Source organism: Temnothorax nylanderi, unplaced genomic scaffold (genome assembly GCF_030848795.1).
Source record: "Temnothorax nylanderi isolate EJ_2023f unplaced genomic scaffold, tnyl_v1.0 TNYL_tig0028_pilon, whole genome shotgun sequence".
NCBI classification, from domain to species: Eukaryota; Metazoa; Arthropoda; class Insecta; order Hymenoptera; family Formicidae; genus Temnothorax; species Temnothorax nylanderi.
The window spans coordinates 656,181-669,062 of NW_027249090.1; the positions used below are offsets into that span (position 1 = coordinate 656,181).

A 12,882-nucleotide genomic window follows, 5' to 3' on the forward strand; every position below is an offset into this window, starting at 1 on the left:
GATGAACGGCCGCGCGCGCGTAGAGTCGCCTATCGATGAACTCAATTCAGTTATTCATTCATTAGATCTAGCCATTTGTGCTATTCTTGGCGTAGGCGCTTCATTTCCTTACATCGTTTTCAGCACAAATCTTTCTCTTGTTGTTGTATCATATCGCTGTCTAACATTTCTTTGAGTTCCTTAGCAGATGCTGGTCTGACCAATCTCCTTCGTATATATATATATAACTGCGTTATCTTTAATCCAATTCTTTAAATAGAAATTCTAATAATATTTCAGAGTTGTTTGAATTCGTCTTTTGCATTCGAAGTAACGACTTCGAGTAAAGGTCGCATGGTACGTATCGTGCTTTTCTGCTGTGTTTGCAATAAGTATTTTCAATGGAATAAGCCGCAAGAATGTCGTTATCTTGAGAATCAATATTCTTAATGCGGGACTGCCCTAAGCGTTTGGCTCTTGACTGAATTTGCTTATTCGGAGAAGGGGAGTTTACCCATTGGCTATTCCTTACGATAAAAATATACAAATATATTTTCATCGTAAGGAAAATATATGCGTACACTTTATGAATCGTTTATTAATGCTTTTGTGTGGGGAAAAAATTATCCTTTAGTATGAAAAAAAATTCTTAACAAATAGGCGTAGGATCACAAAACCAACTAGGGTCAATAATTAGCTCTTTTTTTTCATGTCATCATCATCATCATCATCATCGTTATTCATCAGATTATTATTGCATTGAATGGAAATTAATTTAAATAACTCTACATAATCAAAGAAAATATATATGAAGTTTAATTGAGAAACTTTGAATGAATAAAATGCTTTCGCTTATTAGAGCACGAAGAATAACAAGAAAATAATAGTTAATAAATATATATTTTTCCGAGAGCTATCTATTTCGTATAGAATTAAAAAAAAATACAGTTTTCCGAACTTTTACTTTACTTTAGAAAAAACCATTGTACTTTAGAAAACATACTTTGTCACTTGCTGTCACATCTATTTGACTTCGATATCGCGGTGTACATACAATTATCTGCGGTGACACATTATGACAATTATTTTCACAGGTGTGACAACTATCTGCAAGTTGCGACGTATATCATTTATCGTTAGACACTAACAATAAGTGCAAGTGCATCCCAGCGCGTTACGTTATCCTGTATTATTTAAAAGATCGCAGAAGTGGCGGATAAACGTACACATAAGACACGTTAGATCGCATTTCATTTCTCCCGTTTCCGTGTGTATCGGTGATCTCCTCTTCGACATCGCCCAACACCGAGACTTCGGCAATCGACCCGGATGTCAAGAGAGATAGAATTCAAATTACCACACGGGCGCAAGAGGCGTTCCCTGTAATTGATATTCCTCGCGTACGCTGTGAGATATAAAGCATCAGCGGCGGCGCGCATAAGCGACGGGATCCAAAAACAACGAGCCTCGCGTAGTCGAGATTCGTCAAATAATCTCACAGCACCTGCTGTGTAACGCCGAGCGATTCTCACCACGTTGCGACGTGTGGCAATTCCATTGCAATTTGGCTCGCACAAGTCGCACAGCGATGCGGATACCGACGCTCGTCGTCATCGCCGGCTGTTCAACGACATTATGATGATGATGTGACGTTACCAAAAGGGGAACGTACCAAGTCAGTCTCCCAGTGAGCAGGCTGTATGTAATAAAACCACGTAGTTGTGCATAGTCATACTGTTAAATTGTACGTAATACGTAGAGACATCGCCACGCGTATAAAAAAGAAACTGGCGAAAATGCTGTGCTTGGATATCAAACTCGTTTCGCGAATACGGGGTGCCTCCTCCGGGACTGCCTCGTCAACGCACCCGGCGACGGCCTCAGCCTCGTCATCCTCGACGAGCGCGAGCTCCGCGGAGAAAAGCAAGTCTCGCAGAGTGAAACGCGAGAGCGGCGAGGTCGTCAGTTCGATCACGATCAGCGACAGCGAGGAGGAATCGTTGCGACCTAGTTCGAGCGTCCAGGAGATGATACGCAGGAACAGATCCAGATCGGTGTGCGTGGCGGCGATCATGCCGCCCTCGCAACTTAAGCAGCTGCCTCGACGCGCCAGTCATGTGTACGTTGCTCTAACGCGTGATCTCTGCTCTAGCGGCGAATGTCATTATACGCGAAATGTCAAAAGTTGCGAGTCAAGTAACGAGTTAACTGACCTATTTTCTCAATTATGTTCCCATTACCTTCCTCGAAGAGGATAAACAAGTAGTTATTCTCTCGCTGTGCTCGACTTATTTTCTTATTTGCCGCGTGAACTTGTATCAATTTACTCGCTGACTTATTTTTTATTATCTTTTATTGAAAAAACAAGAGCAATTCACTACTTGTTGCTTGATCTTTTCTCTATTTGCTTCACTCAGAAACCAATAAAACCTTGTCGCTGAAATGTCACCCGATCTAACGGGTAACGCTGTGCGATCCATGCGAATCCCGAATTTTGAACAGTATAACTGTTCCTCTTTGTGTCTCTCATGTAACGACCTCTCCCGATTACCCGGCCAATTCGACCTCGACGTAGCTTCTCGTTAACCTAGATATTCATGTCGTGAAAAATGAGAAGCGCAAGAGGGATTGAGTCGACGAACGAAGGGTCGTATATTACGTTCACACTATATGATAGACGCGATTCGCTCGCCGGGGGATGATTGTATTTGATCGGGATACATTTAGTGAATCAATGATAATTATCGTGCCGATAGCGTTTAATCTTTCGTGCGAAAGAGAATATCGAAGAACGCGGTCCCGCACGAACGTCGCTTTCAGTTTTAATCATAGATTATTTGCCCAATGTAATAAATTCTTTCCAGTAAAAATTTTGGAAAGATATTCTTTTATTGTAACCTCTCTCTCAATATTAAACATTCAATGTTAAACATCTCGGTAATTAAATTACAAATTAAAATTCCTAAAAAGTCGCACGACTTCGGATAAACAACGAGGCTTTCTATTTCAAAAGATTTTCTTAGGAAACTCAATTTGCAAAAAGCTATTTATTTGGGACATCTATCTAATTTGAAAATTATCTATATCACAATAATTTTAGTTAAAAGAATAAAGTCCAGATTGGTCAAAGAATTGGTCTCTGTCATTAAAATTGAGGTCATTCTGGGTCACTCTACGAGCACAGAAATCGATTCGTAACGCGGAGTCCATTTCGGAGTAAAGTAGAAAATTCGAGCAACATTTGCGTTTTTTTTTTTAATTCAGCACGTAATTTTGTTTTTAAATAGCAAACATTGTGCTGGGAGCACCGCGGAAGGGCGCGGTGAGGCTGATAGAAAAACGTACGTGTTCTCGACCGAGAATGCCGTTCACCGCGGCGGACGAGGCGTGCCTTTCCTGGTGTGAACGATTCCATAAGAATGCGTAGTACACGTGTAGCGAAAAGATGCTATAAAAAACGTTTACGCGAGGTCATTTGTTTCTGAATAAGTGCGAATCATTTCGTAACAAAGAAAAAAAAAACGCGTAGAGGTAGAGAATCAAACGTGTTTGCAGAACGCGTATTACGCCTCCGGCGAGCACGGACGAGTAAACTTTATTAAAGCGCCTGGTGTGAAAAATCTCCGAGATAAAATTATATCCTCCCGGGCAGGCTCGAGCTATATCTAAACGTGAAAAATCGTGTTTCAGATCCACCACAGACACGATAGCGAGGCGAGGCGTCCTGGCGAGACGATGTTACGGCAGTGTCGAAATGGTAAGGAAACAATGAAAAGTAGATACGTATATATCTAGGTAAGAGCCTCGCTCTACTTGTTACAAGAGTCTTACGAGCCGTATGCTCAAAAGTACTTTTGCAAGGTAAACGCTAATCACTGCGATAAAACGAACGAGCGCCCTATGATAATCCGCGACACGTCCGGTAAGCTGATTACATTGTTTCCCTCTATCTTTCTGTTTATCTATTGATTTGCTTATCGCATAAGTTCGCCGAAGCTGCGCTCGGGTTGTGCTTGGCTCGTGCTGATAATAGGATGTCGCAGTTCAGACGCGAAGTTTTAAGAACATAGTTTTACCAGAAAATAGAAAGGAGAAAAATTTCTTAAATAATTAAGAAACCTATCAAGTAGAATTTCAAGCAAAAGTATGATGTAAATTTTTAATAAATCCGCGGCAAAGCATACTGCTTTGCATTAATAATGAAGTATTTCATACAATTTTGTTCTCTCTCTCTTTCAAGGCTTTGAATTTTATACTTATAATTTTTCAACTTTTCTGTTCCTTTAGAAACATGCATTTCATTCTTTCGGTCTTTCAATTCCTTCACGACGCCGATATTTTCAATCAGAGACGGAAAGCTCCTATTTTTTTTTCATTTAGAAATGATTCGTAAACGAAAGAGAGAAGAGAGAGAAGAGAGAGAGAACTATTTTTCAATAGAATTTGATTATGTTCAGTTCCGTGGAAATAAAATTGAGTTCTCGAAATCGTAAATTATTTATAAAATTTGTATGAAAAGATTTTCAAGTCCGGATTCGGTTTTAGATTTACATTCCGACTTTCATTCGCACATGTTTCAAGGCTTCGGAATCTATAACGATTCGCAAATTCGAAACTGGAACATGTTGACTCGCGCCGACATTCTACCCTACGTATTTGATAATCGCGACGCTCGAAAATGTCTTTCTAGCTGCCGCAGATCGAGCAGGACGGAGCCGACAATGGCAGAAGATTTCGAGTGGAGAACGGAGACTCTCTCGGGGAAAAAGAAGAGGTGAGGAAGGGTCGCTTAATGATCAAACGATCAACTTCTTTCTTCTACCACTCGAGATTCGTCCCGTTTCGCATAATTGCTCGTTCTTACCTCGTTTCATCCTTCATCGTATCCCACTTTCTGCCACTGATTATGTGTGTAACGATGAACGATTTTTCCATCAACAGATGTTCGGTTCGCCGAGTACGCCGATATTAGAAAATCCGGAATACCAAACGCGTTGGTATTTTAAATACTTCTTGGGCAAACGTAAGTTGAACGTTGAACATATCTGTAACATAATATTACCATTGCAATTACAGTAATTATACGTATTAATGCATTATTTTGCTTCGAACTTCTGCCCGCAAACTTGTGGGCGGTCTAATTTCTTAAATTGTGTTTTTTTTTCCACGTGTAATAATATTGCGGAAATATGATGGAAAATTTCATCAGCGTTCCATTTATGTAAATCGATTCACGTTCTTTATTCGCTCGACCGAGTTAATCATTGTTGCGTTTAATGAAAATTTATGCATAGAATACTATATTTTGTATTTTTTGCAATAGCTCGTAACTCGCAAGAACTAAAAAAAAGTAACTTACGATGAAGAGATAATAATACAATCAAGAATATCAAATAAAAAGAATATTAATTATTTTTATTTATGCACAGTGCACCAAAATTATATCGCTTCTGACCAGGAGAGGAATCCTCTCTTTCTCTCGGTAGTCACGAGCGAAGTCGGTGATCAATGCGTACCGCACTACAGAGTTATTCTATGGAGGCGAACCGTGAGTAGATAATGTATTATTTAGTAGCGGGAGAGATCCCTTCTGGGACAAATTTATGAAATTATTTATGATCTTAGCGTTTCCTTTCTTTCTCCGGTTTTTTTTCGTTTTTTTTTCATCTTTTCTTTCTTCTCACGTCAGTATAAGAACTGTGGGGAGTCCCTTTACGTTGAACTCAGCCTTCATTTTTTTTTATAAATGAAGTATATTTATTGCTACAATTTACTTATGGTAAATCAATATCCATATATCTTTTTGTAATATCCAATTTACTTTGTACACAACATACAAAGATATTAGATTTGATGTAACTCAACTCGCTTTTATTGTAACATATCCGATATCGATTCCCTGGTAGACTAATATCTCGAAGAATAAAATTATTATTGTTATTGTAAGTATAAAGTCAATTGTAGTAAATTGAGAGATGTTTTATGTAGGGCGCGCAGAAAATATCGCTGCCGTATTCGGCGAACAAAACATTGACTATCAGACAAATTCTCAGGTAACTATCTCTACATCCACAAATTGAAAGGGAATACGTAGGTAATTTATTATTGACGTTTCAGCAACTTCTTCAGTCTGGAAAAACTCGACAAGGCGCCGCGAGAAGTTTTCACACCCGAGCTGCAAAAGGTACGTTTACAAGGTTCTCATACCATTTCACGCTCGAGGACGAGCGTCATAAAGGAGGTACGGATTAATTCAATGATCCTTCGCAGGATCTGTTACTGTTGGAGGAACAAGAAGGCTCGGTGAACTTCAAGTTTGGTGTAATCTACGCGAGAGAGGGTCAGACCACCGACGACGAGATGTTGTCTAATGGTAAGCCCGGGGAAGTGTCAGCGGGAACAAAAGACAAGTCTCGGTGGGATGGGAAATTAAGTGATAATAGATAGCGCTATCGATCCCTGAGAAACGTTTCTCATTGCTCGTAGAAAGAGGTAGCCCAGGCTTCGAGAGCTTCCTGGAGATCCTAGGTGAGAGGATACGGCTCAAAGGTTGGGACAAATATAGGGGCGGCTTGGATGTGAAAGGTACGCTTGATGACATGGATATTGGCGGTGCAAACTCGAGATTTGCAATCAGAAGAGCCTGCAATCGCCACTCGTCTCTTCAGATTGTTACGCCGACAGGATTTGAAAATTTTCTATCCTATCTCCAATTCTTCCAACTAACAAACCGTTTGATTATTTTTCATTGCTATACTTTTTTTATGAATATGATTGCAATAATACACATATATACACATATAATATATTAAAATATCGATAAATATATTGCTGATAAAGTATAAAACTTTCCTCCAGTTTTTTGTAGTCTTTTTATTTTTCGCTCTATATTCACGACGTGAATAAACTCGCAGTAACTCAAAGGAAATCTTTTCTTTACTTCCACGATTCTACTCGCACGTTCCGTCGTTTTTCAGGGGATATGACGGGCAAGGAAAGTTATTATACGGTTTATGCGGGTCACGAAGTTATGTATCATGTTAGTACGATGCTACCGTATTCGAAAGACAATCCGCAGCAGCTCGAAAGAAAAAGACACATCGGCAATGACATTGTTAACATCATTTACACGGACGATCCATCAGCCGTTGATACTTTCAATCCGAACTGCATAAGAAGTCAATTTACCCGTAAGTTAAGAAAAATATCATGATAAGGTCATGAACAATATATTAAACTGAACCTCGTCTATTGTTGTTTACACAAAGAGCACACGAGCTAAAATACCATGTAACGATTTTCAATTTTCTTACAGCTTCCTTTTTTTCCTTTTTACGCCTACAGATTTTGTTCGCGTTCCTTTAAACTTCAACGTACGTTATATCGCGCATTTGACCTACTTCCGTTACGTATATTTCCAATTACAATGCAAATGGAGTTTGAGAAAATGCCATTAAAATCATTCTTTCCGTAGCTTTTATCGTCCCTGCTAATTACTAATCGTAAATCGATTAAAAATTTGCTGTTTTCGTTGCTTTTAATACACTACGTCCTTGCTTCGATTTGTGATTAGTAATTAGCAAGGGACGATAAAAGCTACGGAAAGAATGATTTTAATGACATTTTCTCATTCCGCATTTGCGTCTTTCTTTGAAAAACGAAAAAGTGCATTTTTTATAGAATAAATAAACCGCTAATGTAGTTATATAAAATAAATATTGTGGAATTAAGTATATAAAACATAAAAGGAAAGAAGATCATTAGTTGAATGTTAATTAATCTTCTATTATTTAGACGTGTTTGCCGTGGTAACGACCGAGGCGGATGGCAAGGGTTGGCGGGTCGCTATTTATTGTGACGAGAACGTACCTCTATTCGGACCGAGCCTTCCCTGTCCGCCGGTTTTCGAGGACCCGTATAATCTCAGGGAATTTCTCCTTGTTAAGCTGATCAATGGCGAGAAAGCTACATTTGACACCCCAACATTCTCCAGGAAGAGGGAAAGAACCCTCGACGCCCTATTGCGGGACATGTACCAGGAACATTCGCAAGACAGCAAGAGCAACGTAAGTTATTTTACAGAGGCTGCTCTTTTAATTATTCTCGCTTGTATTCACCCGCTTTCCATTAATTTTACTTACAATCATGATGAAGTGTAATAACGCAATAATATTCATTATAATATCAATATTTAATATTTTGAAAATAATGTAATATTAATATTTAAATAATATAATACTTAAATAATATCTTTTCTCAAAAAGTACTAAAAAGTAATAATGCCTAGCTAAATAGTCAAAGCGAAAAGGATAATGTTTAAAAAAAAAAAGTCAACTCAATATGATTTCATAACAGAGCATGCTAAATCGCCGAGCACTCTCGGATGTCGTGGAGGCACCGGGTCGACGGCGAGAAGAGACGCGCGCCGTCGAGATGGTGCGAGTCGGACAAGCCTTGAAGTTGGAAGCTATCATGCGTGGCCTCGCACCCACTTCTCTCGCCACCGTCGGTCCTCTAAAGCCCAGGCCATGGGAACCGAGATGCATCTATCCTGACTTTCCCAACGAAGTTGTCTGCGGTGACGTCTGGCTGGAGAACAGGCTGATCCTCGCCTCGGAAAACGGGACGTTTCTCATCGAAGGTAATTCACGAAACACGTAGATTATCTCAGAACCAGGGGGTCAATCATGTATTAATGTGGAACGTGGAAAGTGAAAAGTTTTATATGACTATCTCTTTCTATTTAACATCAATAGAAAGAGAGATTTTTCATTTTTCACGTTTCCACCCTAGGGGAAAAGATTCATGATTGACCCCCTGATTGCCCGAGATCTAACGAGACACAATTTTTTCGCGATCGAGGAAAGCTTCGATTGTGTATCAAATAACAACGAAGTAGAGTGTAGTGTATTAAAAGCAACAGTAAGTAATTGATCGAAGAACCAATTTGCGAATTATTGCAACAAACAAGAACTATTATCGGAAATATTACAAAATTTCAAATAAATTTCTAATAAATTTCAAATTTCGAATTCAAACAAATTCAATTCCAATCAATACGTTTGTCGATTTTCTTTTCAGACGGGGTTACGCACAGAATGCTCTTCGACGAGTCGGTGCAGATCAAGCAGTTAGACGTGGTCGAGCAACACGGTATACTCCTGTTCCGCGCCGGCGACAAAGGCAAGGAGAGCGTTTACGTTTTCCGGCTGCGAGAGTTCGAGAGCGATGCGTCCGTGAGATGCGCCGAGTTGTTCAACGATCGTGAGAACGACGACCGGGAGAGGGGGGAGGAGGAGGACGTCGACGAAGACGTCGAGGACGAGGACGATGATTGCGACGAGGACGACGCTGACGAGTGCGACAACGCGTTCACACGTGCTACCGCCAAGTTTCAGCCGGTGACGCGTTCGCGAACACGAATGCGCGTTCGCGCCCTGGCCGTTCGGAATCGAGCGCATATCAAGGAGAGGAAACTGCGACGTACACGGGGATGTCAATTGTACAGCATCACGAGACCCGGAGGCTCGCATTTGCGCATGGTAAGAAAGCGTGTCGGAGACAGTTGATCGAAAAATCGGACAGCGGCAGATTTAAGATTTACTTAAACTACTCCTCTTTCTCTTTCTACCTGTCCTATCATTATTTTAAGTTTGTATTGCGAGACAAGATTATGCATGGTTGTGGTACGAAACAGTGCGTGGTCGTCGGCCGCCGACTCACGGTCCTCCAGTGGAAGCACAACGCAGCCTGGACCATCTGGTGCTCGTCAGCCGACACCGACACTGTCGACGGTTTTCTACTACTGAAGGAATTCACCGCGAGCGAGACACCATCGTTAGTAACGATGATCGAGTGCGTCGATCCGGCGAACGAGTGGACACTGTGCTGCGGCGCCCGTCATCACTTCGAATTGATCTCCGCTTCCGGTACTTCGAGGATAGTCCACATGGAAGCAACGCCTAAGCCACACCTGGTGGCGGCGTTGGATCTTCGTGAGGACGAGGAGCCGGAACTGATACTTTGTTACAACAGTAGGTCGCGTTCCACTTTAACTCTTAACCCGAGACATCAATATCTCAAGCTCAAGCAATAATTCATAATTTGTTTATGCAAGAAATACTCGAGAGATTTCGGAGAACATTCATCTTTAGCATTTAGAACTATCGATGATTAACGCGTATATCAATTTTTACTATTTAAAAATTACACTGTATCTGTACCCTTGAAAAAGGGATGAAAAGAGAAAATAAATTGATCAATTTTACCTTTTATATAGTGCAGTAAAAGTCACGGAAAATCTAAAAAAATGCATCGTTATACATTTAAATTAGTCCATTTGAACTGCTTTGGTAGTTCTAGTATTAATTATCTTTTCTGGCGTTTCGGTTTGAGAGTTAACGGCGATCCATAATGCATAGATGTCCATCGATATTCAACTTTACTTGCTTTAGATACGTGCCACTTTCAAAAGCTGGCAGAAGAGAACGCTGCGCCAACCGAATTCGATTTTAATTGGAATTCGATGCCGACAGCCGTAGGTGAGACAATTTAAAATCTTTTATAAAAATTATACATATTATATATCATATAACGTAATCATAATAAACATTATGAGATAAAATAGCAATTTGCATTAAAATCTTTCGTTACTTAAACAGCATATATCGACGTCTTTCTTGACAGATGTTGCATTTGTTTATGACAGCCTGTGCCTTCCCGTATGTGATCGCCTTCACTAACGACACGATGGAGATTCGATTGATAATAAACGGCAACCTCGTTCACACGATCGCCATGCCCAATCTTAACTTGATCACCTCGAAGCGAGACATCTTCTTCGCGACCACGGCGCCGGAATTTTTCCCAGGAAAATGCGAGCGAATTCGATTGGATTCGAAACCTCTCGAGAAGGAAGAAATGCCCTGCAGCCCACCGCCGTCTTCGTCCTCCTCTCGATCGAGTGTTCCAAGTACGTGGTCTTTGGTCCTCTTGCCCCCATTAAAACCCGAAATCCTCATCGATCCGATCGCTATCTCCGAACGCTTGACAAACGTATTGAGGTCAACCCTCCCCGAATCCTGGGGAATCTGCCTTTCGCAGACAGTCAAGGCGACTGGAAGCCGATAAGGATCTACCGGATACCGCTGCAGACCCTGTCGAGAAGCACGGCGTCCAACTGCAGTCAGAGGAGGTGTCCGAGTCCCGCGGAGCCGGAAATCGTCTCCGCGCCACCGACCTCCGACAGAACCTTCCTGAGCGTCGAACCTCAACGTGTGCTGAGCAGGTCCTGCAGCAGCAGTCCTACACCCACACCAACCACGAATTTGCCGTCGCAAACGCCATCGCCAAGCAAAAAATAGGCGCCGTAGTTGTTGGTGCTTGCCAGTCGATTGCATTAATTGTGATCTCTTAACAAGATCGATCACGTAAAAGTAAAAAAAAAAAAGAAACCGATCGCACGTACCTGATTTCTCGTCCTCGTACGAGAGAACACATGGAAATCTTTGTCATTGTTATGCTATTAGCGTGCGTCGCGCTGCACGTATATCTTGAATGTAAGCGCGACCGCGCGCACAAGTTATTGTTCGGATAGATTTTGACGAGGGCACAATAGTGTCTTAATTACGGAGGGACCTGCTATATAATTATCATTTTTCTTCGCTTCTTATGTCTTTATTTCCATATTCTACTACTGTTACTTTAATAATTCTCTGTTGCAGCACATATGGCATTTTCTGTTTGTTCCAATTTTATGTAATGCACATTAAAAAAACATTGCGTTAGAATTCAGATTTTTTTTAAGTGAGACAATTGCAAATATTTCGATAATAAATTGCGTTCTACGGTAATCCTCCCATTCCTCCTATATTTCTCTTTTAATATTTTTCTTTTGATATAGTACGATGAAAAATTTCGTAAAAATATTTCGCTTTAAAAGACATCGCTCTTCTCTATTAAGTTAAACCGATTTTACCTCGCGTCGTCCGTAATTAAAGCATCGTGGCGTGATAAGGACGATATTTAGGACACTGTTTGCTTTGGGATTTTTTCCAAGTGACGTTGTATATCTTAGCTTCTCATTGTTTCGAAACCAATCTTATTAAACAATAAGATTCAGGCTAATGACCGTGATAATGGTCGACGGTCGAAAATATTTTTGACGATTCTACTTGACCGTGGAACAAACGCGTAGGCAGTTAATACGTAAGAAAAAGGGCATTTTTGGGATGCGCGTTAGCCGGATGAATCACGCGTTTCTTCGAAAGTAGAATAGAGGCATGCGAAGAATGTCGGAGATGATCGTGCATGGTCGATCGATCCCCCGATGATTAATACCGTCGGGCTACGCCGCATCCGGACTTATTTTTATTTAAGAAAAGATATATAACATTATTCCGACGTGAGTGTCAATGTGTATTTACGCGTCATGTGTATATAATACAAAGTAACGAATAAAGTATATATGTTACCGTTGCATTTCCACCGAAAACGCAGAAGCGATATTTTTTCAATTCTTCTCGCGCTTTCTCTCTCCGTCCCTTCGATCGTTACTCCAATCTATAATTTTAAGATAATATCTATTCAATATACGATAAATTTATTTAATTGTTTTATGTATATTTTAAATGTACGTCTCGCTATATACAATCTATTGTGTCAACTCGTAAATCATTCTTTCTTAAAATAGATTTCATAGAATCGTGCATTTTTGTTGTTACATCTAGAATCGATAACGATAAGTGATTTACTTGGAACTTGGTATATATCGCATCTCGTACTTCTGTCAAGGTCTACGATAAATATGAAGAATTAAATTTGCAAGAGAAACACGAACGTATGTCTTTTTTTATCTCCGGATCGTCGCGAAATATCCTACGATGTGTCGCACCGAATTTTCGT

At 40.4% G+C, this 12,882-nt stretch overlaps 2 protein-coding genes across 6 annotated transcripts in view; one reads left to right on the top strand and one right to left on the bottom strand.

Moving 5' to 3' along the window:
• The window catches only part of LOC139770245 (GTPase-activating Rap/Ran-GAP domain-like protein 3), a 31,252-nt gene extending 18,436 nt beyond the window's left edge, over nt 1–12,816 (top strand). For 2 of the 3 annotated variants that reach the window (XM_071702054.1, XM_071702055.1), the window contains 16 exons: nt 3,670–3,736; nt 4,670–4,753; nt 4,921–5,002; nt 5,409–5,527; nt 5,968–6,032; nt 6,097–6,163; nt 6,250–6,352; nt 6,466–6,564; nt 6,957–7,169; nt 7,774–8,045; nt 8,335–8,620; nt 9,061–9,521; nt 9,677–10,013; nt 10,434–10,520; nt 10,688–10,951; nt 11,083–12,816. In XM_071702054.1, the coding sequence (XP_071558155.1) occupies nt 3,670–3,736; nt 4,670–4,753; nt 4,921–5,002; nt 5,409–5,527; nt 5,968–6,032; nt 6,097–6,163; nt 6,250–6,352; nt 6,466–6,564; nt 6,957–7,169; nt 7,774–8,045; nt 8,335–8,620; nt 9,061–9,521; nt 9,677–10,013; nt 10,434–10,520; nt 10,688–10,951; nt 11,083–11,342 (2,866 nt within the window). In that variant the 3' untranslated portion in view covers nt 11,343–12,816. Of the gene's footprint in view, nt 1–1,135; nt 2,099–3,669; nt 3,737–4,669; nt 4,754–4,920; nt 5,003–5,408; nt 5,528–5,967; nt 6,033–6,096; nt 6,164–6,249; nt 6,353–6,465; nt 6,565–6,956; nt 7,170–7,773; nt 8,046–8,334; nt 8,621–9,060; nt 9,522–9,676; nt 10,014–10,433; nt 10,521–10,687; nt 10,952–11,082 lie in introns of those variants that run through there. The other variant, XM_071702053.1, reaches the window with a different exon arrangement.
• LOC139770253 (uncharacterized) overlaps nt 1–12,882 on the bottom strand; it is a 160,946-nt gene that overhangs the window by 121,842 nt on the left and 26,222 nt on the right. For 2 of the 3 annotated variants that reach the window (XM_071702073.1, XM_071702072.1), the window contains exon 1: nt 4,844–4,928. The gene's annotated coding sequence lies outside the window, so the exon portion shown is untranslated. Of the gene's footprint in view, nt 1–4,843; nt 5,025–12,882 lie in introns of those variants that run through there. The other variant, XR_011717698.1, reaches the window with a different exon arrangement.